The sequence below is a fragment of the Lineus longissimus genome, chromosome 14 (assembly GCF_910592395.1).
Source record: "Lineus longissimus chromosome 14, tnLinLong1.2, whole genome shotgun sequence".
Taxonomy (NCBI): Eukaryota; Metazoa; Nemertea; class Pilidiophora; order Heteronemertea; family Lineidae; genus Lineus; species Lineus longissimus.
In genome coordinates, this window is record NC_088321.1 from 868,526 (window position 1) to 892,790 (window position 24,265).

At 41.2% G+C, this 24,265-nt stretch overlaps 1 protein-coding gene across 3 annotated transcripts in view; it reads right to left on the reverse strand.

Annotated features, from left to right (window-relative positions):
- Positions 1 to 13,120: 13,120 nt before the first annotated feature.
- LOC135498802 (centromere-associated protein E-like) overlaps positions 13,121 to 24,265 on the reverse strand; it is a 66,177-nt gene continuing 55,032 nt past the window's right edge. For all 3 annotated transcript variants that reach the window (XM_064789261.1, XM_064789260.1, XM_064789259.1), the window contains 10 exons: positions 22,508 to 22,614; positions 21,789 to 21,946; positions 20,946 to 21,100; positions 20,506 to 20,553; positions 19,951 to 20,164; positions 19,248 to 19,570; positions 18,758 to 19,034; positions 18,163 to 18,287; positions 17,602 to 17,870; positions 13,121 to 14,499 (listed from right to left, as the gene is read on the reverse strand). In XM_064789261.1, coding sequence (XP_064645331.1) covers positions 14,231 to 14,499; positions 17,602 to 17,870; positions 18,163 to 18,287; positions 18,758 to 19,034; positions 19,248 to 19,570; positions 19,951 to 20,164; positions 20,506 to 20,553; positions 20,946 to 21,100; positions 21,789 to 21,946; positions 22,508 to 22,614 — 1,945 coding nt within the window. In that variant the 3' untranslated portion in view covers positions 13,121 to 14,230. The remainder of the gene's footprint in view (positions 14,500 to 17,601; positions 17,871 to 18,162; positions 18,288 to 18,757; positions 19,035 to 19,247; positions 19,571 to 19,950; positions 20,165 to 20,505; positions 20,554 to 20,945; positions 21,101 to 21,788; positions 21,947 to 22,507; positions 22,615 to 24,265) is intronic.

Genomic DNA, 24,265 nt, shown 5'->3' on the forward strand with positions numbered 1-24,265 from the left:
GAAAAAAGGTACATCCATTTCATAAGGCAGAAATTTTGCGGAAAAAAAATATTCCCACGGTCAGAGCCAAACGGGATGAGAGGGTTAATGGAAACCTTGTTCCTAGGAAAAAGTTAAAAATTTCTTGATACATTACAAGTGCATTTTTCACTTTTTGATCCTGGGTACAAGGTTGTTTATTAACCATTGCAGCCCGTTTGGCTCAGACCGTGGGAATATTTTTTTTTTGGAATTTTCATCGTTTGGGAGAGTATTTAACTTTGATGGCGATATTAACCCCATCTGGGCTGGTGGTCTCTACTATACTGTCTGTCAAGAAATGCTGTATTGAGTGACGCAGCATCCTCCTCCTTAGAACCAGGACATCCTTCCTCCATTTGCTTCTGTGCTCAAAAGATGTGAAAAAGGAACGTACTTTTAAAGTACCATTGATAGGCAACGATTCCACACAGAGAGGGTTAATTTTGAGAGAAAAAAGGTACAGTGTACGGCCATTTCTTGAGGCAGAAAGTTTGCGAAAAAAAAATATTCCCACGGTCAGAGCCAAACGGGATGAGAGGGTTAATGGAAACCTTGTTCCTAGGAAAAAGTTAAAAATTTCTTGATACATACATGTATATTATTACACAGTGCAATTTTCACTTGACCCTGGGTGCAAGGTTGTTTATTGACCCTTGCAGCCCGTTTGGCTCAGACCGTGGGAATATTTTTGGGGGGGAATTTTCATCGTTGGGGAGAGTATTTAACTTTTATGGCGATATTAACCCCATCAGGGCTGGTGGTCAATGCCATAATGCCAATAGTGTGGTTGTGACTGTTTCGAGTGTCGCTGTCCATGTGCAATGTAAAGATTTTTGATCCTGGGTACGAGGTTGCTAGCCCATTATATAGGTTCGATCCGCTGCCCTGTCAAACTCGCCCCAGTGCCGAGATTTGTAAGTAACTGCGCAGGCGCAAGCGGAAGTGAGGCAGACGCATTTTTCCCGATTTAAATGAACCTTTCGGGTAAAAGAACTTGCGTGTTCTTTACATTGTCTCAGGTAAGTCGTCTGCAGCATTTTTTGGCCAATAAAGGTGTGCACCCGTACTCCTGTCGTCTGGCGCTTCACTGTTAGTAGTTTCTTGCATACACATGTAGGCCTACATGTATATTTCTCCTGCTTTTGTTCAATCGAATGAAATAGACTGGTGTTGATTTATCTCAACTTTGCCTTTGTCTCTTAATCCTTAGTCCTGGCGCGAAAGACCTTTAATTTTTGGTCATTTTTCAACGAAAAAATAAAATATAGTAAAGGAGTGTAGCTCACATGACTCTATTGATTCAAGAAGACCTTCTCTTGGAGAAGTTACTGCAAAAGACCTTATGCAGCCATCTCTTATACTTTCTGGGGGTCTGAAAAGAAGGTGTTGGGGGGTGAAACACCGGCGCTGAAGGTGTTAACTTAAATTTCGTCATTGTGCGAGTTTGCGATGCAATGTACAGGGTGATTCTTAAAGCAGGACCAACGAAAAATGCCCCTGACATCAATGAAAAGCATCGTTTTCGAGTGTATTTTCTGCAATTTGAAGTAAAGATGTTAATTTCCTGTATAATCAGCATAATTTGACGAACGATTTCTGCCGTCACCCTCCTATTAAGACGCAACGTCACTTCATACAAATAAGCGCTGAGGGAGTTCCTGGGCTAGGGATTCGTTGCGACGGCAGAAATCGTTCGTCAAATTATGCTGATTATACATATATATCCTTTTGAGATTGTTGGGGACAGCCGTCAGTCCTCAGATCGGTTATTTTGTCCCCTGAACATTCGATGCGACTGTCATCTCGAGTTTGCCGGAGACAGCCTTCAGTCCGTCATGTTGGATAAAAAGTGTCCTCTGAACATTGGATGTGACTGTCCTATTCGGTCTGCTGGGGACAGAAAAACGGGTTACACGACTTTCTTGTTCTAGTTCTGTCGTCAGCTGAGTGGTGGCTCCGGCAATCATTCACGCTGGCCATCTTCAACGTGGCACGCATGCGCTTTGCTTCGTCTTCTTCAGTCCCGCGGCCATGTTGTCAAAGCTTGTCTTCAAAACTTGCTCCAACAAAAATCTAAAATATTCACGGTAGGAACGATTTTATACTGTAAATTTCCACCAAAACTTTTAGTTTACAACACATGTATAACATTCAGTTCTTCAAATAGTTTGAAAAGTGGACCAAATTCACATATTTTGGGTTTGAAGATTTGGTGATTTTTTCATTCAATAAGCCGCGTTGGGCGGCGTGGCATTTGTACAGACTTAGTCGAAAAAAAGTTGCGGGATTGTTTTATCAAGACGATAGTTCAAATTATGCATGGGTTTTGTTTGAAATATTAACTTAGATATTGCGTATCTTGCTGAAAATCAAAAATTAAAAATCAAAATTACGTCATTTCCGGTTGGGGATAGACTTCCTGGGTAATAAAGTTCGCCATTTTTAAAAGACCCGTATTCACAGTCTTTCCAAAATGGCCGACGGTCTGTTGTAATTTTTTTTCCAGCCCCTATTTATTTCCAGTCCAGTCTGCATGCCTTCACCCGCATTCGCGAATTTTGCTCGCAGCTTTTGGCCGTTCGCCGTTCGCCAGTGATCCAGCGATATGTCAGTGACATACATATGCATTCAGACTTGATTTGTACATTTGATTTGTACATTTGATTTGTACTTGATCAAGTTGATGTTGATTTTCCTCAAGTCAATCAGTGGCGAGATGCCTTTAGATTTGATTTGTACAGGTTTAGTACCGTCTTACCTATGCTGCCGTATTTCAATCTCTCGTTTTATTTCATATATTTGCAGGTCCTTCTTGTTCGAGTTGTACAAACCAACGCCATGATGAAAGCCTTACGTATGACTACTACATGTCAAGACAAACGCCATGATGAAAGCCTTAATTGACACGAATGCCATTCGAATCTGACTTTATATTTCCTTTTTGTCTGTAACCTTCTTCTTTCTTCTGTATGTTTTCAAAGTGAATTAATAAACGTTATAATTGATATCATATCTTCCTTCTTTCCCCCCAGGTTACGAGGTCAGTTAGCGCACTAACAAATATCAAAAAATCTTTTTGATTTTCTTCTTATTTGTCTTTGGATATGTCTCTCAATAATCTCTAAACATCCTTTCCAAACAGTAATGAATCAATAAACCAATGATTCAATCTGTTTTCTTCTTGGATTTTATGATTGTCTCCTGAACAAAGTTCTCCTGAATCTTCTCTCCTGTGTTTTTTCTTCAAAATTGTACTAAGTCCACAGCAGGCTAAAAAATAATCGAGCGTGACTCCGCTCCGTAACTTTTCCATGGTTTTTTTTTGAAAAATACGCTAAGTACAAAATCGCTGAGTCATCCTTTTTTCCTTTACAAATTCTTGAAAAATACGCTAAGTCCACAAAACTCGAAAAATAAATTGTGCGTGACCTCCCCTCGTAACTTTTTTCCTCTGCAAAGTTACGGAGCGAGGTCACGCTCGAGTTTTTTTTTGACGTTTTTGGAGATAGCCTATATTCTGAGGGTCCCCCTTTTTTTGGGCAAAATCCGTTGATCCAGGAGTGTATAAGGCTTGTAATCCTTTGCAAAGTTCAATTGTTATTGTTATTGAGTTGAATTGTTATCTTATTGTTCAACTATCAATACATTATTAGTCTTCAAGGCTAATATTATGTGCCAATTGAAGTTTAGTGAGCGATGTTGTCAGAGTTCTTTGATCAGTTTACTGAACAACTTGTGTAATACCAAGTGAATAGTGTAAAGTATTTATGTGTTGCGCAGAAGAATGCAAGTTTGATGTGTACAATTACTGGTGAAAACGTCAAAGGAGGAACTTTGAAATGATCTGTTCGTCTCGGAATAGGCAAGCCTATTTGAACAGTTTCAAAGTCACTTTTTGACATTTTACCAGCAATTGAACAGAAATAGCATCAAACATGAATAATTCTGCCACACATGAATAGTTCACGCTAAACAAAATGGTGAAAAACAAGTTGTTCAGCAAATTAACCAACGGTATCTGGTAACTTTGCTCACAAACTCAATGCTGCACATAATACAAGCTTTGAAGAAATATGTATTAATGGCTGAGCATAAAGATAAACATTCAACACAACAACAACAATTGAAGTTTGCAATGGACAACATGCCAAATACACTCCTGGATCCACTCTTAGAATTAAAGGTTTTCAATGTGGCACGTGTTAAAAAACCCTTCCGGCTTTCTATCAGACAGAAAAGCACCAAGAAGGATTTTAGATCATTTTAAGCCCAGGAACCTTTTCCGCTTTCCTGAAAACCTTGGAAATCTCTAAGGTTTTCTGAAGAAAAGAAAGATTCGTGCCCACAGAAAATCATGAAAACCGTTATTTCTAAGAGTGTTGATAGTTGGTCAGCTCACAATAAGTTAACTAGTTAGCGGTAATCTGCATGTTCGAAAGTCTGTCAATGACTGCATTAAAGATTCATGGAATAAAGTTTGCTGTTTGCAAACCGTGCTGAGGCTAAAGATTAATAAATTGTTTGAAACAAAACTGCAGATATAACTAGTTAACTCTGAACTGACAACTATTTTCCATGTTTCAAATAAAAGGATTAAGTTGAATTCGAAGGAACCAAAAACACGTCAATTTTAAACAAAAGTTTTATTTAAATAACTACTAACCATTTCACAGTACACGCAAAGAAGGCGAAATACTGTAAAATCACAAATATAAGACCACTTTCGTGAATTTTAACACAACCCAAATCAGCGTAGCAAATAGAAAGTGATAAGACAGCTTCAGTGCTTGTGAAGTCTTACAGTTTACCGTACAGCTGCGGAAGTCAAAGGATATACCGCAGCCGAAATCATTCCTTCGTTAAAGTTCATTAGATGGTCTTATAGAAGTGAGATTAAAGTATTTTTACACAGTCTGAATCAAGTACCAGTAATTAAGGCCTAAATCTTAATCTGTTGTACAGAGTATTGCCGTCAGTTAATTGTTTCTTTAGAATATCTTGAACAGTCTGGAAGAGGATGGATTTCCATACATTTCATTTGATTTGGATCTAAGTTCTGGATTGGTAGTATGATTTTAAGAAAAGGGCGATTGATAATGATATCTTAATGCCCTGATAATTCCTTTCAAACATTTCGAATGTTGATGTTGCTTTAGTGACATAGATTAATTTACCCCACGATTGAAATGTGTCTGTTATTACACAGACAATTCTTGGGTGTACCAATTAGTTATTTCAGAACTCAACATCAAAATCTGGATGCGGTGTCACTGCCCACTTATCATGCGAGGACCCAGTACGGCGATGTTCGTTCCCAGCCGCAGCCTTATATGGAAGAGTACGCTAATGGTCTGGAATCGGACGCCAGAGTAGACCCAGTTAGCCGCAACCAGAAATCGGATCACCAAATTGATTCTCAGCTTGATGTAATTCAGAATGGGTGAATACGTGTTACTTTTAGTTTATAGGGGTTTTGTTTTCTTAATTGATATTCTTAAGAAACAACTTCGTACTGTAGCAGTTTAATGATGTTGTTGATAAACTGATTTCTACTTTTGATCACAACGGAATATCCGACATCTCAACATAAATACACATATACAGGGTGTCACAAATGTTTTCCATTTCTGATTGAATGTTTTCCCAAAATGGAAAGGGGGGCTGAATGAGGGTTTTCGAGGACACCAGACTTGAGGAGCCTGGGTGGTCCATGGTGGAAGGTGTAGTTCGAGACTATGATAAGGTTTTTATACACAAAAAATACTTTTTGAAATCACCGTCGCAAGTCAAACTACAACTGCCACGGCCTTGAATTGGAACTTATACGTGATATGTTCATCAAGTATACAGGGTGTTAATTAAAACATTTTGAATTCCAGTTGTGTAAGAAGTACATGAACTGGATAGATTATACTTCAGTTAGTATGCAACAAATTCTGAGGGATTCTATTTGTTGATGGTACAAATCAAATTGGCCAAGTCATTTAGAACAACGGCTATTAGGCCTCAAGACTGTAACTTGTTTTGATTAACACCCTGTACTTGTATTGATATATCACAAGCTTGTGATACCAAACTCCCAGCAAACACAGAAACGCGGAAAAATTATTGGAGAGTTGGGCCAGCAAGAGTAGGCCCTATTGTCTCATTCAATGGAATATACAGATTAAGGGACCACAATGGCCCTATCAAAGGGTCTGTGGCAGTGACGTGAAATCCACACAATTTGGACAAAGAGTCCCGGAACTTGTATACTCAATTGAATGATCGTGACATAACTCAATGATGAAGGTCTAAGCACATGTTTTCAGTGACTCTCACATTGCCGGCCCTTTCCAGTGGGTGGTTTTATGGAGTAGTGGTAAGAGCGTTGGATTTTAGTGCAGGTGATCGCTGGTTCGAATCCAGACTGAACCTTTTTCAACTTTTTTTGCGAAAGTCTTTTTTGCCCGTTTTTGATCGTATTATGAAGGCATACATCTCTAACTGTAAATCGCTGAACACTCATTGGACAATAGGATAGGACTAATTCCCCAAGTGACTAAATGTACTTTCACCTTGATGAAGATACACCCGAGATGGAACAATCGTTTCACCAATGGCTAACACTGTAGCCCTGTGCATGAACCTGATCACATGTAGCTTGAAAGATTGCTCCCATAATTAACCAATAAAACTCTTCTCAATTTCTTACAATTTCCACCTGATACTTCGAGTATTCTGGTAATAAAGCAAAGACCCAAAGATCATTACATTGCTACTGACAAAGTTCATTCTAATTTCTGGTTTTCCGATTCACTCAAACAATATTTCCCATGTTCAGGTACCATGTCAGGTTCATGCATTGGGCAACAGAGCAAAAAGAGAGGTTTCGCAATCTTACGTTTTTCCTTACGTTTAAGTATTCAAAAAGTCTGTGACGCACGTGCACGTTCTTGTGATTTCTCAAAAAAGAAGGGGCTAACATGCCATGCCTTTGACTTACACCACAAAACTGTTCTTTCAGATTGTAATTTTGAAACGTGAACTGAAACGTAAATGCGAAACCTCTCTAGTATCTAGTTACACTTGTCCTGTTTCTGCCTTTCCAAACTTGTAAATCTTGTACAAAGTGTCAAATAAAACACAGTAAGACGCTCTCCACACTACTGCCTTGTCTTGTTCATTTCATCTGACTATCAGGGGATTTTTCAGGATTTTAGGTGCATGTTTTCATTGACATGTAATAGCCTGAATTTCAGGCCGAGATTGGGAGAAACCGAGTGTTGTTCTATACACAAAGACGCTCTCATAGTGTAGTTATTGACCAACAGTTTACTAAGCTTGCTTTGAAAAGGACTATAACTCAAATTGAACTAATTTCAGCAGAAACTTTGACAAGTGTAACTAGTGTTCGACATTCAGTTTTACAAAGAATTGGCCTTGCCTTAAACTGTTCACGTGTTGTTTGGCGAGGAAAGGTTCCCTCCTTTGCCGATACGTCGTCCTCTCATATAGATCACGTGACTTGATGACGTCATTGGCACGTGGTGTGCACGCAATTCCACCTGGAAAAGAAAATCACGGAAGTTTGAGAATTTTGCAAACTTATTAACAACAAAACAAAGGAACTTGTCAGGGTTGCAGGATTTGGTCGCGAACAAGCTAAATAAAACTCTGATACGATCGAGGCCGAGCTGGACACAGCCGTCCTTGGGACCAGGAGTGGAAATACCTAAATAGCTGGGGTGTGGCCAAAGGCAGAACAAAGTGGGGAGCAGTTGAGAAGGCTCCCACAAAAAGATGGTCAAAGCCCTTTGTTCCAATGGACAGACATTTCAATGAGGGTAATGGAAAGTGCATTAGAGAAGCCAAGTTCAATGCCTTACATGGGCTTATCATAGCCAAGGCAAGTCTTCAGATGAATACTTCCTCTAATTTACTGCTGGCTTTATCTAAAGAGGGTCATTTTCCATCAGTAACTTACAGTCAGAGGAGTAAAAATAAGGTATCATGTGTGGAGAAGGAGAAGGCTTTCAAACGAGGACATTTCCGGCTGCGTCATCAGAAACCGCCTCTTTCATCAGTGTACCCATTGGGAAGGGGGGTAATTAAAGTCGCAAGGTGGTGAGATCACCAAAGACGACAACACACGGATTTGACCATAACTATCAACATAACTCACAATCTCGCACCAAGGTGGAAGCTCTATGAATTGTACAACACTACGCGTGATCGAATTCTGCCATCTGCCTGTACACGAGTTCCTTTGTTGATGTGCCCTGGTGTCCAGGGCATCCACAGCAATGATTCCATATCAAGCGCTGTGCATTTCATAGAGCTGCAACCTGAGGGCGAGCTTGAGGGTAATGTTGATTGTGATAAGGTCACATCCATTTGTATTCTTCCACCAGTCATTGTGGTGGGCATGTTTCTGCCGATATCAAAGCCAATTTCGAGTTGCGTAAGTCAACTTACCGTGTGTAGTATTGTATCTGCTGTATCATTTGATTCCCTGTGGAGTCCAGCCGCTTCGTGTGTATTACATCCCACCTGGAAAATAAAGATAAAACAATTTTGAGAATTTTGCAAGTGGACATCACTGTGTTTCCGACAGTGTCTCATGCAGCTGGCGACCTGGCGATTTCTATCCCAGGATAGGTCACTATGTTTCGATGAATTAGCAAATATCCACACTTGCTTTTTGCTTTTCTGTGTGGCTGACTGTATCACGGTCTGACTATCAGGATTCTAAATACCCAAGGGAACTTGTTTGTCAGCGGAGTCAATGGAAGAGAACCTGTTTGGAGAAGGAGGCGACTTTTTGTTCCGAGCCTTTCAGCTGCGTAGGAACTTCCTGCACAGGTAATGCAATAGCCATCACCATCATTATGGCGGGTTTATTGTGATATGAAAATGTGCTCTCTGTTCTACTTATTACCAGTTTAAAGTAACAATGCTTTACTATACTTTACTTGCCTCGTATGGTACTGTGTCCGCGTTATCCTTCTTTGCCGAACCGATCACCATGAAAGACTAGGACTAGGACGCGATGGCCTTGTATTGAACATTGTTGATCTGACTGCTGATTATGGTCCATCACCTAGCTAGGATTAAGATCACCGAGGGATTTCTTGACAGAACCTTTCACCTCCTAGCATCATGGACCACCGGCTGTCATCTCTTACCACCATGGACACCTCGACCGTCATCTCATATCATAGACCAAGGAAAGTTGTGTGGCCAAAGCTAAAATGATAAAAATCGAAAAAGGTTTCAAAATATGAGAAGACCAATCTTTGTTCTCGATATTATTCGTTATCAGCGACCAAGGCCCTGCCAAAACCAACTCATCCTGCAACGGAACAGAGATTTTATTCGTATCACGGGAGGGTCAGGGTGGATCCGATGGCTAATATTTTTCTACCATCCTTCTTAACATTCCGACCTTGCATCACAGCAAGTCTGCAGCATAGACCCTATTACCAAAGTTTATTTTGGCTTTCTTTGTCACCAGGACTTTTGATCGGCCCATTGTATTTCCAAACCTGAAGACCCTCAAGCCACTATGGATATTCCAGCTGGCAGAGGGAAAATTACAAGTGTAATTTCAAACTGATTGAATCTCAACAAAATTTTCTGTACAACTTCCTGACAGTAACACAAATATATCCTGCAAATTTCAGCTCAAAATCCCAAGTCGTTCATTATATTTTGATGTATTTCCAAACCTGATGACCCTCAAGCCACTACGGATATTCCAGCTGGCAGAGGGAAAATTACAAGTAATATCAAATTGATTGAATCTCAACAAAATTTTGTGTACAACTTCCTCACAGTAACACAAATATATCCTGCAAATTTCAGCTCAAAATCCCAAGTTGTTCATGATATTTTGATGTATTTCCAAACCTGAAGACCCTCAAGCCACTATGGATATTCCAGCTGGCAGAGGGAAAATTACAAGTAATTTCAAATTGATTGAATCTCAACAAAATTTTGTGTACAACTTCCTGACAGTAACACAAATATATCTTGCAAATTTCAGCTCAAAATCCCAAGTCGTTCATGATATTTTGATGTATTTCCAAACTTGACGACCCTCAAGCCACTATGGATATTCCAGCTGGCAGAGGGAAAATTACAAGTAAATTCAAATTGATTGAATTTCAACAAAATTTTCTGTACAACTTCCTCTCAGTAACACAAATATATCTTGCAAATTTCAGCTCAAAATCCCAAGTCGTTCATGATATTTTGATGTATTTCCAAACCTGAAGACCCTCAAGCCACTATGGATATTCCAGCTGGCAGAGGGAAAATTACAAGTGTAATTTCAAATTGATTGAATCTCAACAAAATTTTGTGTACAACTTCCTGACAGTAACACAAATATATCCTGAAAATTTCAGCTCAAAATCCCAAGTCGTTCATGATATTTTGATGTATTTCCAAACCTGAGGGACCCTCAAGACACTATGGATATTCCAGCTGGCAGAGGGAAAATTACAAGTAATTTCAAATTGATTGAATCTCAACAAAATTTTGTGTACAACTTCCTGACAGTAACACCAAAATATCCTGCAAATTTCGCAAATTGTAAACAAAATTTTGTTGAGATTCAATCAATTTGAAATTACTTGTAATTTTCCCTCTGCCAGCTGGAATATCCATAGTGGCGTGAGGGTCATCAGGTTTGGAAATACATCAAAATATCATGAACGACTTGGGATTTTGAGCTGAAATTTTCAGGATATATTTGTGTTACTGTCAGGAAGTTGTACACAAAATTTTGTTGAGATTCAATCAATTTGAAATTACTTGTAATTTTCCCTCTGCCAGCTGGAATATCCATAGTGGCTTCAGGGTCATTTTTTAAATGCTTCAAAATATTATGAACAACTTGAAAGTAAGTATGGCAGAGTCAAACCAACATTAGCGTATATCCAACTTGTTCAGGCAAAATAACTGGAGACTCCACAAACAGACCCTCCAAGGTGTGGATAACCAGCTGGCAGAGTCAAACCAACATATCACCAGAATACATGAATCAACAATTACCCACAAGCTCGCCCTCAGGTGGAAGCTAAATGAAATGCACATCGCTTGTTATGGACTAATGGACCCCCATGTCCAGTTCGCGAGGCCACATCAACCATGGATCTCGTTTACAGGCCGATGGCATAATTCTATCATACCAACCAGTGTTCTATTCCATTAACCTTCCACCTGGGTGCGAGCTTGTGGGTTGTGTTTGATTGTTGTGGTAAATAACCAGCTGGCAGAGTCAAACCAACATTACTGATAATCTTGATGGTTTGGAGACCAATGTAAAAGGAATGGACGTCCTAGGAATGCAGGACCCCATACAATAGCTGTGTTTTGTCAACGAAAGTGGTTAATTGTTTGCTTAGGGTTAGGACCAGACTTAGGTTCCGGGGGGACTTGCATTTCTTTTACACCGGGTCAAAGTGGGTTAATTAGGGAGTTTTCGCAAATCTCCCGATAGGCCAACACGAACGCCTATCCCATTGTTCGACATCGTAATCGGGAGGTCGAACAATTGGATAGGCGTTCGCGTGGGCGTTTCGGGGATTTGCGAAAACTCCCTAATATATTGTCCCCCCCCCCCCCCCGAGGCAGTAAGACTGACATTTTTTTTCCGTGCCACCTTTTGCACAAAATCTCCAAAGTTCTAGAGGAGTGGAGCATGTTGCAAAATACATTCGGTACACAAGCTATCATTGAGTTCGACAACTGAGGGGAGAGAAAATACCGACGAAGTTCTGGACAACACGTTTAGTCCAAGAAAACAAAATGGCCTCAATCTTCATGGCGGGAAGTAGCCTACAATAGTTTTGAGGACATTTTGCCATAAATTGGTTAGGGGAAATCAAGATTGACGCTCTCAGCACTTTACTCTAACAAAATGGAATGTCTTCAATTGAACTTACCAGAATATCTGCAATTCTTTGCGAAATTTAGAAGAAAATCGAGATTTTGCTTCCGACCACCTTGGCGAACTCGAGAGGAATGGCCTCAGACTGACGTCACATCACGTGGCCTCGCACCATGGCATTGACCTATCAGGGAGCGACCCGGGTTTCTGCTTGTAACGAACATGGTTTGGTAACCAGTTGACCAGGGTGTGACGGCACGATTGAATGGTGTCGCAATCACTTTTTATTGACCTGATCAGTTCGGGGAAATGTGACCGCCGCTCATGTACCATTTCACCTTGGCGAATCCGGTGTAGAAGTTTAAAATGTCCCTGGATAGAATGTCCGGGAAACAAAGGTTTCTATTATGCGCTTCAATCTCTGAGCTATTGACGGCCAGGGTCTCTATAGAACCATATTGCAGAATACAATAGGGCCGGACATTTTTTCAAGGGGTTCATTTGTTACTGTTACACCGGCCGTGTCCCCACTATCCGCGGACATGCCAGTTCTTCGCGAAGAGGACGATCACATCTGTGCGGGAAAACCAGCGATGCAAGAGATTTTTTATATCGCATTGTAAATAATCCGACTTTTATAGCAAAATTTTGGCCTGTACCGCAGTACTACGCCATCGCCATCTTCAGGGCAAGATAGAAACTGAAAAGGGCAAGTAGTTCCTACCGTACCCTGAAGATGGCGATGGCGTAGTTCAGAACTTTAACTGACTTCATGAAAGAACTACGCCATCGCCATCTTCAGGGCAAGGTAGGAACCGAAGAGACCAACCGGGTATTGTCAGTTCCTACGTTGCCCTGAAGATGGCGCTTGCGTAGTTCTTTCATGAAGTCGCTGAGACTCCGATAACCTACTCTGAGGGGAGGGGGATTTGGGCCACGTAGATCTTAAGCGGCGCTGAAGGTGTTAAGGAAAGTTTTTAACTTTTATGACGATATTAACCCCATCTGGGCTGTACTCTACAAATTGTCTGTCAAGAAATGCTGTATGGAGTGACGCAGCATCCTCCTCCTTAGAACCAGGACATCCTTCCTCCATTTGCTTCGGTGCTCCAAAGATGTGAAAAAGTAACGTAGATAGGCTGTCTGTCTACCCACGCAAATCCGTATCACATTCGAGATAAAACAAAACAAACAGATTTTACAAAATAGTTTTATTTCATTCTTAAAAATCACTGGACGGTTTAAGTTCGATGTAAACAGTTTCATACACTATCACAGCTCTATAGTATGGAACAAAACAATATGCACAAACTTAAAGGGGGGCTACGACCAGGTTTGATCGAAGTACACCAAGCCACCAACAGAGGTCTCTCCTTTTCTTTGTAAACAACCAACCAATTTGGGACCAAAACTATGTCCTTAATAAAGAGGTGTCCGCTTAGGGGGATTCCATTGTAATAATCTAAAGACTGCCGATTTGTCCCCTATCTCCTGCCTATAGTCCCCCTTTAAAGATTCGATCTATTCTCATGCTGTCGTGATACAGGGTCTTAGTTTGTTCAAACAAATGGTTCCCACGTTCTCACTGAAGACAGTTAAAAAACAAAACATATAATTTCATATAAATACAAATGTATCACATAAATGGTTGGACGGATAGCTTCAAAGGCCTTTATAGTTCGAGTTCATTGTATTTTCTAGTGGCACAGGAAAATAGATATAAACAGTGTCGTTGTGCGGTTACTATGCGTGCAAATTTGATGAAACTTGGCATTTAACACCTTCAGCGCCGAACCTACGTGCCCAAAATCCCCTCCCCTTTGAGCTGGCTATCGGAGTCTCATGGACTTCATGAAAGAACTACGCCATCGCCATCTTCAGGGCAAGGTAGGAACTGAAAAGACAAGAAGAGTTCCTACCTTGCCCTGAAGATGGCGATGGCGTAGTTCTTTCGTGAAGTGTTCTGAACTTACACCATCGCCATCTTCAGGGCAAGGGAGGAACTGGAAAGACCTCTTCTTGTCTTTTCAGTTCCTCTGTTACCCTGAAGATGGCGATGGCGTAGTTCTTTCATGAAGTCCATGAGACTCCGATGACCAGCTCAAAGAAGGGGGATTTGGGCCACGTAGATCTACGTGGTTCGGCGCTGAAGGTGTTAATAGCATCTATATATCTATCTACCACGAGCACTGTTGAAATCTATATTCAGTACGAACATGTACATGTATGTCCACAATTAGAAATCCCCCCCACACAGCTACAATGTCCAAAATGTCCCAAATTCCCATCTCTCTCCGCATAAGGCCTGATTCTGCGACCTCCAACATCGTTTTAATCCTCGTCCCCATCCGCATAATAATCCGATTCCGCAACCTCCAATGTATTAACGCTCTGCTTAGATGACGACCGCGTAATCACCTTCGTAATATGACTGTAAGTCATCTCCTCGTTATTATTCGTAATGTTTTCCTCCGTTTCCATGGCGACACGTTCTGGCGGGATTTCCGCTTCTACCGTTATCTCCATTATTTGGGGTGGCGTTTCTCGGAGAGAGGACCCGGGAGGGCTTCGGGGAGGACTGGTTGGAAGGCTGGGTACGTCTAAAATTAAATAAGCGGGAAGGGTACTAAAAGGCGGGAGGTTTTTAAGCGGGGTTGGAATGGAATTCGAGCGATGCTGCATGACATGATTTATATACATTTCCGTCTGGTTTCCGTCATTTCCCAAGGAGGCTAGAAGCTAGAGACTAAAAGCTGAATTAAAGGGATAACTCGGGCGTGAAATTTCACGGTAGCCAGGAGGATAATGTCCCTGCTCGCCACTATGCACCGCCACTTGTAGCGTTACATTTATGCTGATCAATGACAACGATTTTCTGTTGAAGATTCGGACATGGGTTCCAAAGATCAGGTCGGGCGGTCGTTACATTCCGTTATGTTTCATACAGTTTCATGACTTTGCAATGATCCTGTGAGGAGAAGTCACGGTCCTGTTGGAGGCCATTTTGGATGAACAACCAACAAAACACACGCCAATGTTGTCCCTTTAAGATAATGGAACAGGATGAGGGAATTAAAGGAGCCTGGTAAGACGGCTTGGTAGCGGGGTCCGTTAGGTCTAAGATTGCTCTCTTCTTAAAGGCTGAACTTTCAAAAACAGGAATGAGGGTAAACAACTACCTAGCATCAAGGAACGGACAAATACATATTTACACTTTTTATCAAACTATTGGGTTTATCTGCGATGGTTATAGCGGGATGGGAGGTTGCAGAGCTGAAACAGGCCCAAATGTCAAAAGGGTGAAAATGACTGACATGCTTGTGTTCATTCGTTCTAATGTTTTTTCAACTGTTGATACGGGATCTAGAGCCCTTCACAGGGTTGAACTTTTCCCAATCGAAAGGAATGACATTGTATTGTCCTTGCGAAATTCACTTTAACCAGCGACAAGGAATGCTCGTACTACCGGGGAAACCTATTTAGCAGGTGGGACTGAGGCCGGGGGTTTCGGCTGCTCAAACTTGACTGAAAATAAACAGAACGTGGTGATAATAACGTGACAGTGAAAACGAATGAGAGATGAAATGGTCCAGGGACCATGTGCTCACCTGGGTAATGTAATGCATGTCAGTTTCTGGCTAGTTTCACCGGTATTGAATAATATTATTCTTCTCGGCTCAACCATTTATTCTTCCAAATATCACGAAATGACAACTTGGACATGTTCTCAAAATATCATAAATTTTTGAAAATTTTCTTGATGACATGGAAGACAATGTCAGTCTGAGTACTGAACCAAGATTTGGGGTGAAAATATCAAAGTCTACTTGATTGAGAGGGAATATCGTTTTCGTGATATTTCGAATAATTACTGCCAAACCAGCATTGATATAAAAATTTCGCTTTAACATCTATCAGATTATGTATCTATCATCAATATCCCGCATTTTCAGCATTATATCACGTACAGTTTGCGGATGCAGACCACTTTAAAAATACCTTGTACCCAGGTCTTACAGGCTTTTAAGTCCTATACATTCATGCTCATGGATGGTCATTTAGGCCCTGGATCCAAGGCCCCTTTTTGAGTTTGATGGCAGAATTTTGCAGAAATTTGCCAAATGTTTGAAAAACCATGAAGCGGTTGGAATTTTGAGCTGATTTTTGCAGGCAGCATCTGTACGACATCAACAACTACATTGGCAGTGTTTTATTGGTTCTGACATGTCTAGATATCAATTATAACAATATATCATTTTGGGTCATTTTTGGATGGGTTTTCAGGGCAAACACGAGCGATGCGAGATGCTCAAAATTTTGGAACGTAATGATAGATACATAATCTGATTGATGCAAAAGCGAAATATCGATATGAATGCTAATTAACCATTTATTCTTCCAAATATCACGAAATGACAACTTGGATATGATCTGAAAATATCAAACTTTTTTGAAAATTTTCTTGATGACATGGACGACAATGTCAGTCTGAGTACTGAACCAAGATTTGGGGTGAAAACATCAAAGTCTAGTTGATTGAGAGGGAATATCGTTTTCGTGATATTTTGAATAATTACTGCCAAACCAGCATTGATATAAAAATTTTACTTTAACATCTATCAGATAATGTATCTTTCATCAATATCCCGCATTTTCAGCATTATATCACGTACAGTTTGCGGATGCAGACCACTTTAAAAATACCTTGTACCCAGGTCTTACAGGCTTTTCAGTCCTATACATTCATGCTCATTGATGGTCATATGGGCCCTGGATCCAAGGCCCCTTTTTGAGTTTGATGGCAGAATTTCGCAAAAATTTACCAAATGTTTGAAAAACCATGAAGCGGTTGGAATTTTGAGCTGATTTTTGCATGCAGCATCTGTACGACATCAACAACTACATTGGCAGTGTTTAATGGGTTCTGACATGTCTAGATATCAATTATAACAATTTATAATTTTGTGTCCTATTTAGATGGATTTTCAGGGCAAACACGAGTGACACTAAGATGCTGAAAATTTTGGAACGTAATGATAGATACATGAAATGGTCCAGGGACCACGGCTAATGTAATGCATGCATGTCATTTGCAGTGGATATGGGGAGAACAGATTCTGGCTAGTTTCACCAGTTTTGATTCCATTGAATAATATTATTAAGTAGGTCATATCGCAAAAAAGAAAAGCAATTCTGGGCATATTGCCCCAAGCTACCATCACACCAAGTTTTAGCCATCTGGCCCTAGCGGTGACGAAACGTGCTCCGCTAACGGACGACGATGGACGACGGACGCCACGGTATCGTATAAGCTCCCCAGGTGTGAGCAAACAACTGGTGAATAAACCGTGATTGGGGTATTTTGTGAGAAATCTGGAGAATCAATATCCTCAGTGCCGGGATAATAAAGGAACATGCATGCACAATTTACAAAATCGGATTGGGAACATGCAGAATCATGCATAAATTATCTGGAGCACATATTTACTTCAGCGCTAGAAGATGAACACTGCAATTAAGGAGAATTAGAAGTCGATCAGAACAATGAGAATGAAAGGTACAATCATCATCTTAGTCAAGACATTGACTTTTCTCATGACGGAAAATTGAGCGGCCAAAACAAATCTATCATTACTATCACCATTGCCATTTATATCCAATCTAGTCTCCTCAATTTCAAATTTATCAACATTTCTACGAACCTTTTGTCCCCGTCTTCTCTTTCAAAATGGTCGGACTTATTGGTGGCAAGGGTACCGTATCTCGCGGCAACGCCCCCCGGTGGCCATCTCCCGAACCTTTGCGATCCATATACGGTGTGGTGGGTGGCACGGTGGTACTCCCAGATTTCGGGTGCTCTTTCTTAGGAGTCGATGAGTTTGTTGGCCGCGTTACCGTAACGTAGTTTCGTAGGTTTGTCTGCGTTGCATTCATCAGGCGATCGTCCCCCAGGCTTCCACGCATCTTCGCACTGGAGAAGAAATATCAACTCGTAATTTTTGCGAAAATCTTCGAAAATTTGAGAAAAAGTGATCACAACGTAAAATTTATTAAATGACTGATATCATCAGAATGGTTCTAATATCTGTTTCTGACCAATCATGCAGAAAGTTTCAATGGTTGCTATGGCAACCAACACACCTGATCTGTTTCTGACCAATCATGTGGAAAGTTTCAATGGTTGCTACGGCAACCAACACACTTGATCTGTTTCTGACCAATCATGTGTTAAGTTTCAATGGTTGCTATGGCAACCAACTCACCTGATCTGATTCTGCCCAATCATCATCCTGTTGACATCTAGTTCTAGTATTCTTGGAGTATTCAGGATCGATGACTGGAAGAGGAGATTGTCTTCTGTCAGGGCCTTGGGTTGAGACAGTGAGGACTGAAGGTAATGAAACACAAAATTGATTAGACCTGGCCCCAGTTTTACAATAACAGATAAGGCAGCTTTTAAGAAACAAAAGTGGAATCTATCTTAGCAGACACCTCTCCACTCGAGATGACCTCTCTTCTAAGAATGCTGCATTTGATCCCATATTGGTCATTTCCACTGAATTTGACCCGAGTCTGGACACCTTTGCCATGAACACTTAAAATGTGTGTCATACGCAGCGTGAATCACCAATGTGGAGATAGGATTTCAATGATTGTCTCAACCTGCGAAGAAAAATTCCAACTAGGTGAAGTGTGGAGATGAAGGACAACCTCTCTATCAAGGATGCTAGTTTTGGTCCCAAATTGGTTATTTCCATTCAACTTGACCTCTCTAATCAGGACACCTCTCTATTAAGGACAGCACTTGTCAGTCCCGAGGGTGTCCGTAATACAGAGGTTCTACTAACGTAAACTTACATTCCACATTCCACCCGTCTTCTCGCCCGTGACATATCCGAGCGACGCCCCAGATATCCCATCATCCGTCTTCTGGCTGTATAACTTCCCAACTTCCTCCCGCATAACAGACTCCATTTCCCTGTCGTGTTTCAGTTGTGATGCTGGGGTTGGTGCGGGTGCAAGCCCGAACGCCCGACTTGAAGCATTCGTTCGGGCAGTGGGCAACGGGCTCGCTGTACGGAACTTTTGCGAATGCGCTCGCGATTGTCGGTTTGCGTACAAGTTGAGATATTCCCTGAAATTGAAACGTATTATGATTTTGTAGCGGTTGCTATGGAAATGTACTGGTTGCTAAGGAAATTTCCTAGTCGCTAAGGAAAATATCAGGTTGCTAGACTGATGGTTTCTGTTGCTGTTTTGAATGGTTGCTATGGAAATCTCTCAGTAGCTATGGAAACAGTTACAATCACCATGGCAAAGCGTTGCGAAATACATCCTCATATCTTACCTCCCCTTATACGAGTACATCGGCTTTATCAAAAATATCCCCGACTCCATCTCGATGTCGTCCAGGACTTCCATCAGCAGCTGGGCGAGACGCAACCTCTCCGAGCCCATCCCGTCCATTCTCTCCGCCCATTTCTGCGCTCGGCGATTCTGCAACTGCTCCATTTTGTCGAGAATATGGAAGACTTCGTCGTTCAAACTCCGACTCAACCGCACATTCGCTTCAATTGCTTTCATTTGACAATGGTGGGTGTATTTTCGTACAAGATGCGCCAAGCGCTGAGCAGGAATGTTGACGTACTCATCCATTTTTTCGACGGCCGCCTACAAAATGAAAGACGAGATGAAATTCAAACCGAGATTTTGAAGTCCTTCGAACGAGACTTAAAACCGAGGTATCTGGTGTCTGTGCCAGAGCAGGTCCAAGACTCCACCAAGTAAGAAACATGAGTAGCTTGCGTGGACCCTACCTCTGGCCTTTGCCGGAGTCTCGAGGCCAATAAACCCAATTGGCACCTAACCGTAGTGGAAAAGAAGAATGCTCCTCCCGCCTTGGAGGAGGAATACTCCCTGGAGAACAATGCCCCTAAGTGCAGAGCAAACGGTCAAAAAACATAAGTTCAAACATTTTTGTGAATAGCTGTAATGGTAAAGCCAACCGAACCGTGTATAAATGCTGGCCATAATCTAAAAATTTCACAAACCTGATATTTTTTCGTCTCTAACTTCTTGGTCATCACGGCTTTCTTCATGACTTTCGAGTTCCTCTCTGAATCGAGCCTCGTGAACATGATCGGCGAGCCGACTGGCTGTAATGGCGCGGCAGACGGCGTCCGCGTCTGGATGCCGATAGTTGACATCTCGCGTCGTAGACCGTTGATGGTATCTTGCATCTCCATCATGACGACTGTGTTATGGCTGAAGGAGATACAGCGTCGCTTATACATGTACGGTAGAACCTCTCTAATAAGGACACCATTGGGATTGACAATTGCTGTCCTCAATAGAGAGGTGTACGGATTACAGAGGTCACATTGAATGCAAACAACACAAGACAAAGTTGGAAGCAGTCAGTTTCTATTACACTAGAACCTCTCTTTTAAGGACACCCACAGGACTGACAAATTCTGTCCTGATTAAAGAGGTCATTTTGAATGGAAAAAAACAATATTGAACCAACACAAGAGCCTTGATAGCGAGTGTGTACTTAAAACGACGGTTAAAGTTCGGTATTTTTTATCCACCTGATGAAAACTTACTTAAGCTTTTCCTCATACTGTTCCTTTTGGCTTCCCATCATCATCTCTCTGTAAGGAAAACACATCAACCAATCGATCAAAATAAAAGTTTAAAATCCGCCAAAAATCTTCAGTCAAAGTGTTCCAGGTTTGGCCGAACATTTTAACTCCGGCCACTAGTCTTGACTTTCGTGCAGAGACTAACTAATGCAGTGTTATAGTTCTCGGTAAAGCATTGTTTCCACTACGGCGAGACTTACCCCGAACGCGGGAAAAACTATGCGCTTTCACAGGCGTCAGATCAACTTTGATGTAATTTATTGGCTCTTAAACTGTGAGTGATTACAATGCCCGTGGAACATAATTTCTCGCCACGTTTTTCCGCTGAAATGGAATCAGACCTCTGAGGTCTAACGCATTGATCGAAATCGCAGTTTTTGCGAATTTGAATCGGAACTCACAGTTTCATTAGTTGTTCCTGTAGGTCCTTTATCTGGGCGGCCGTCTTGGCATCACCGACGCTATCACTCGAATGGCGGGAAATTCTCGAGAGCGTGTGACCCGTATCCGTCTTGGTTAGAAACGAACGCTCCGGAGCTCCGTCGACGGAGTAAGGCTGGAAACGAAATAGAAAGTCTGACCGAAATTTTCACAGAATCATTCGGAAGTGACTCCTATTGGTGATTTCATGCGACTAACTTATGCCTACTTGCCTGCTGTCCTTTAAGGGCTAACCATAGGCACCGCAGTTTGACAAGAAGCAATTGGAATTCTTCAAAAAGTAAACAAGTACCTTTTTCAAGGTTGGGTGTCTAGTGTGTATTGCAGAGAGACTGGAATTCGCATCTTTTTGAAAAAGTTCTGATAGCTTCAGGATTTCTTGTTGTAGCCAAACTTGTGGTGCCTATGGTCGACCCTTAAAGTGATACTATGATGTGATTTACAACTTTGCGGAAATACGTCCGTTTTTAATTGTTGATCACAAATGTAAAGCTCAAATTTTCCATTTTTGATTAGATTTATTATAAAATCGCTGAATGTAAACCACCGCGACTGCGAAAATGTTCATGTTGTGACGTCATCAACGAAAACGGCATCGAAGCGAGCCGTCCGGGCGGGATTGAACCATCAATTTCTAGAAAATGTGCATTTCGATTCGAAAACCTTACCGATTTATGAGAAAGTGACGTAGTCATTTGTCAAAAACAGCTAAAACATTATGTGGTGAAATTTGCCACGAGTTACCCCTTAAGTCGTCCAATCCCTCATTAGATAAATGTCTAGCAACGAAGAACACTGCTTACCCCCTTGCTCAAGATGACACCAGATAACATCTGCAGCATTTCCTCAAAGATCTGGACCACATTCCGCGTCATATCTTCGACCTGCGGCTGGACCTTCTCAGCCACATTGAAGGCGTACGGCTCCATCTCCGTAAGGACCTGGCCGGCTGAGGTCATATCTGAAAAAGTTTGCTCACAATCTTAGCGATGAAAATGTCAAGCACTGCACATTTGTATCCCTGATGAGGTCATGCTGCTTAGCAAGTGTCCATTGGTGTATTCAAGATGACATCACCTGGTCCAGAAACGTGAAGCAAAAGCCTGGCGACAAAACCATGTTGGTTTACACAGAGTCATTGAGTGATATGAATAAAGAGTAGTAAATGCTTTTATCTAAAACTCCATGTACATTTACACTAGGCCTTTCTGTACAAAATTGAAGTCAAAGCATTTGCTAGTCTTTATTCATATCACCCATTAAGTCTTTGTGTGAACGGGAGAAAGTCCATGGGTCGAAATTGTGACACAATGTCCCGACACAGACACAGGAATTCTAGTATTTGAAAGACTCTGTAGGGGTCGGCTAGAAGCATGAATCTTAAAAACAACTGATGTCCTGGACAGACAGGTGTCCTGATCAAACATGGTGAAAATGAATGGAAACAATTTGGACCAAGTCTAGTGTCCGTAGTGGCGAGGGTATGCTTATTAGAGTGGTCCATTGAGGGAGATTTCATTACCTTTCTCAGCCAGAATTTTCCCCAGCGTGTCTTTGAAGGCCATGACTGTATCGTACGTCTTGAGGTATTCCTGCACTACAGGGTGTTCTGCCAACGTCAGAGATTTCCTGTAAGGACAAGAAGAGGTCAATTTCGAACCATTTTTTTCAAATTGCGATTATTTTCTGTGAGCTCTGAGTCATTCATATTTCATTTGGAGACCAGTAAGATGCTGAAGTTCATTTTGCTTGAAGTTAGTAGTGCAATGACTTTATGACGTCATGAAACCAAAAATTAAATGTGCTAGATTAGGAAAGGTTTATGATATCAAGCTAGTGCACTCAAGGGTTTGGCATCGTGATATATTGTGCAATTATTAATTGAATGCTGGGTACTAATCGATAAGTGCGTCAGAAAAATGATGGGAAACGTCGAAATGTAACATTTTCAATTTTACTCTGAAATTACTGTTACTCTGTTACTATGAGCAATGAGGACAACAATTACACACAATATCGCAAACAACTTTGAGTGTTTTATTTTTGCTGTTTTTGCGATTCCGGTAACCTAGTTTTGCAAAAATCGAGAAAAAAAATTTTGATTTGAAAATTGAAAGAAATTTTGAAATCCATCAAAATGAAAATCATGAAATTGTAAAAATGAAGTTTTTTCGAAATTTTCGGAAATCGCCACAAATCGCAAAAATAAAGTTTGAAGTTCGGAAATTTGACGGTGTACAGAAGTTACAATTGCTACAGGAGGGTTGGTCAGAGTGGGAAACTAACAATTAAACAGGCTCTGATACCCAGATTAATCAACGATGATTATTTAAAGAGTTCAAATGCAAAAGCCACTATAAATCCACCTCTGGTGTTTTTGATTAAATACAACTTTTCTGCTTCAAATTTCGTGGTTTTTGCATCAAAATGAACACAAAACAACATTAAGATTACCAAGCTGTTATGTCGATTTCACTCTCAGAGTCGCTAGATTAACAAAACGTGTTAGAACAATCTTTTAAAACCATTATGCACTTGAAACAATATTTCAACACCGTAATGCAGTTAAAACAATTCAATTTAAATCGGAATTATTTGATCAGCAGTTCACAACAAAAATATCTTGGTGTTTTGGTGGCCGTTTTTCTACCATTCGTCGACAATTCCCTTTCAAATCTGCCAACATATTCGCTGTAAATTCGCAGCATTTTTGACACTATCATATTATAAGCCACAAAATCGCCACTATATCACCACAAATCGCCAACATTTGCCCATAAATCGCTATGAATTGGCCATCCCGGCATTTGGGGGCAATTTTAGGGCAAATATCGGCGATTCCTAAGCAAGAGTTCCCTTAATCCACCTTCTGTGTAAATAGATTGATCTCCTTTTCCCCCGGCTTTGTATCCCGTCTAAAAATCGTCTAAGATGTTCGCTGAAATGACGCATTTCAATTTTAGACAATGTATCTTCTTTCTTCTTCAGAGCTCGATCTGCACTCGGAGGTGTGATTCTCCACGGAGTATTCCTCCTCCAAGGCGGGATGAGCGTTTTTACGTGCCACTACGGTTAGGCACCAATTGGGTTTATTGGCCGAGTGACTCCAACTTTGGCCAGAGGTGGAGTCCACCGCAAGGTAGGCAAGATTCTCACTCACTCAGCCATCAACACCGGCTACAAGGGACCTCGATTTTAGGCCTCATTCAAAGGATTTTGAGAGCGCCATTCAATTTGACCTCTCTAATCAGGACACCTCCCTTTTAAGGACAGCTTTGTC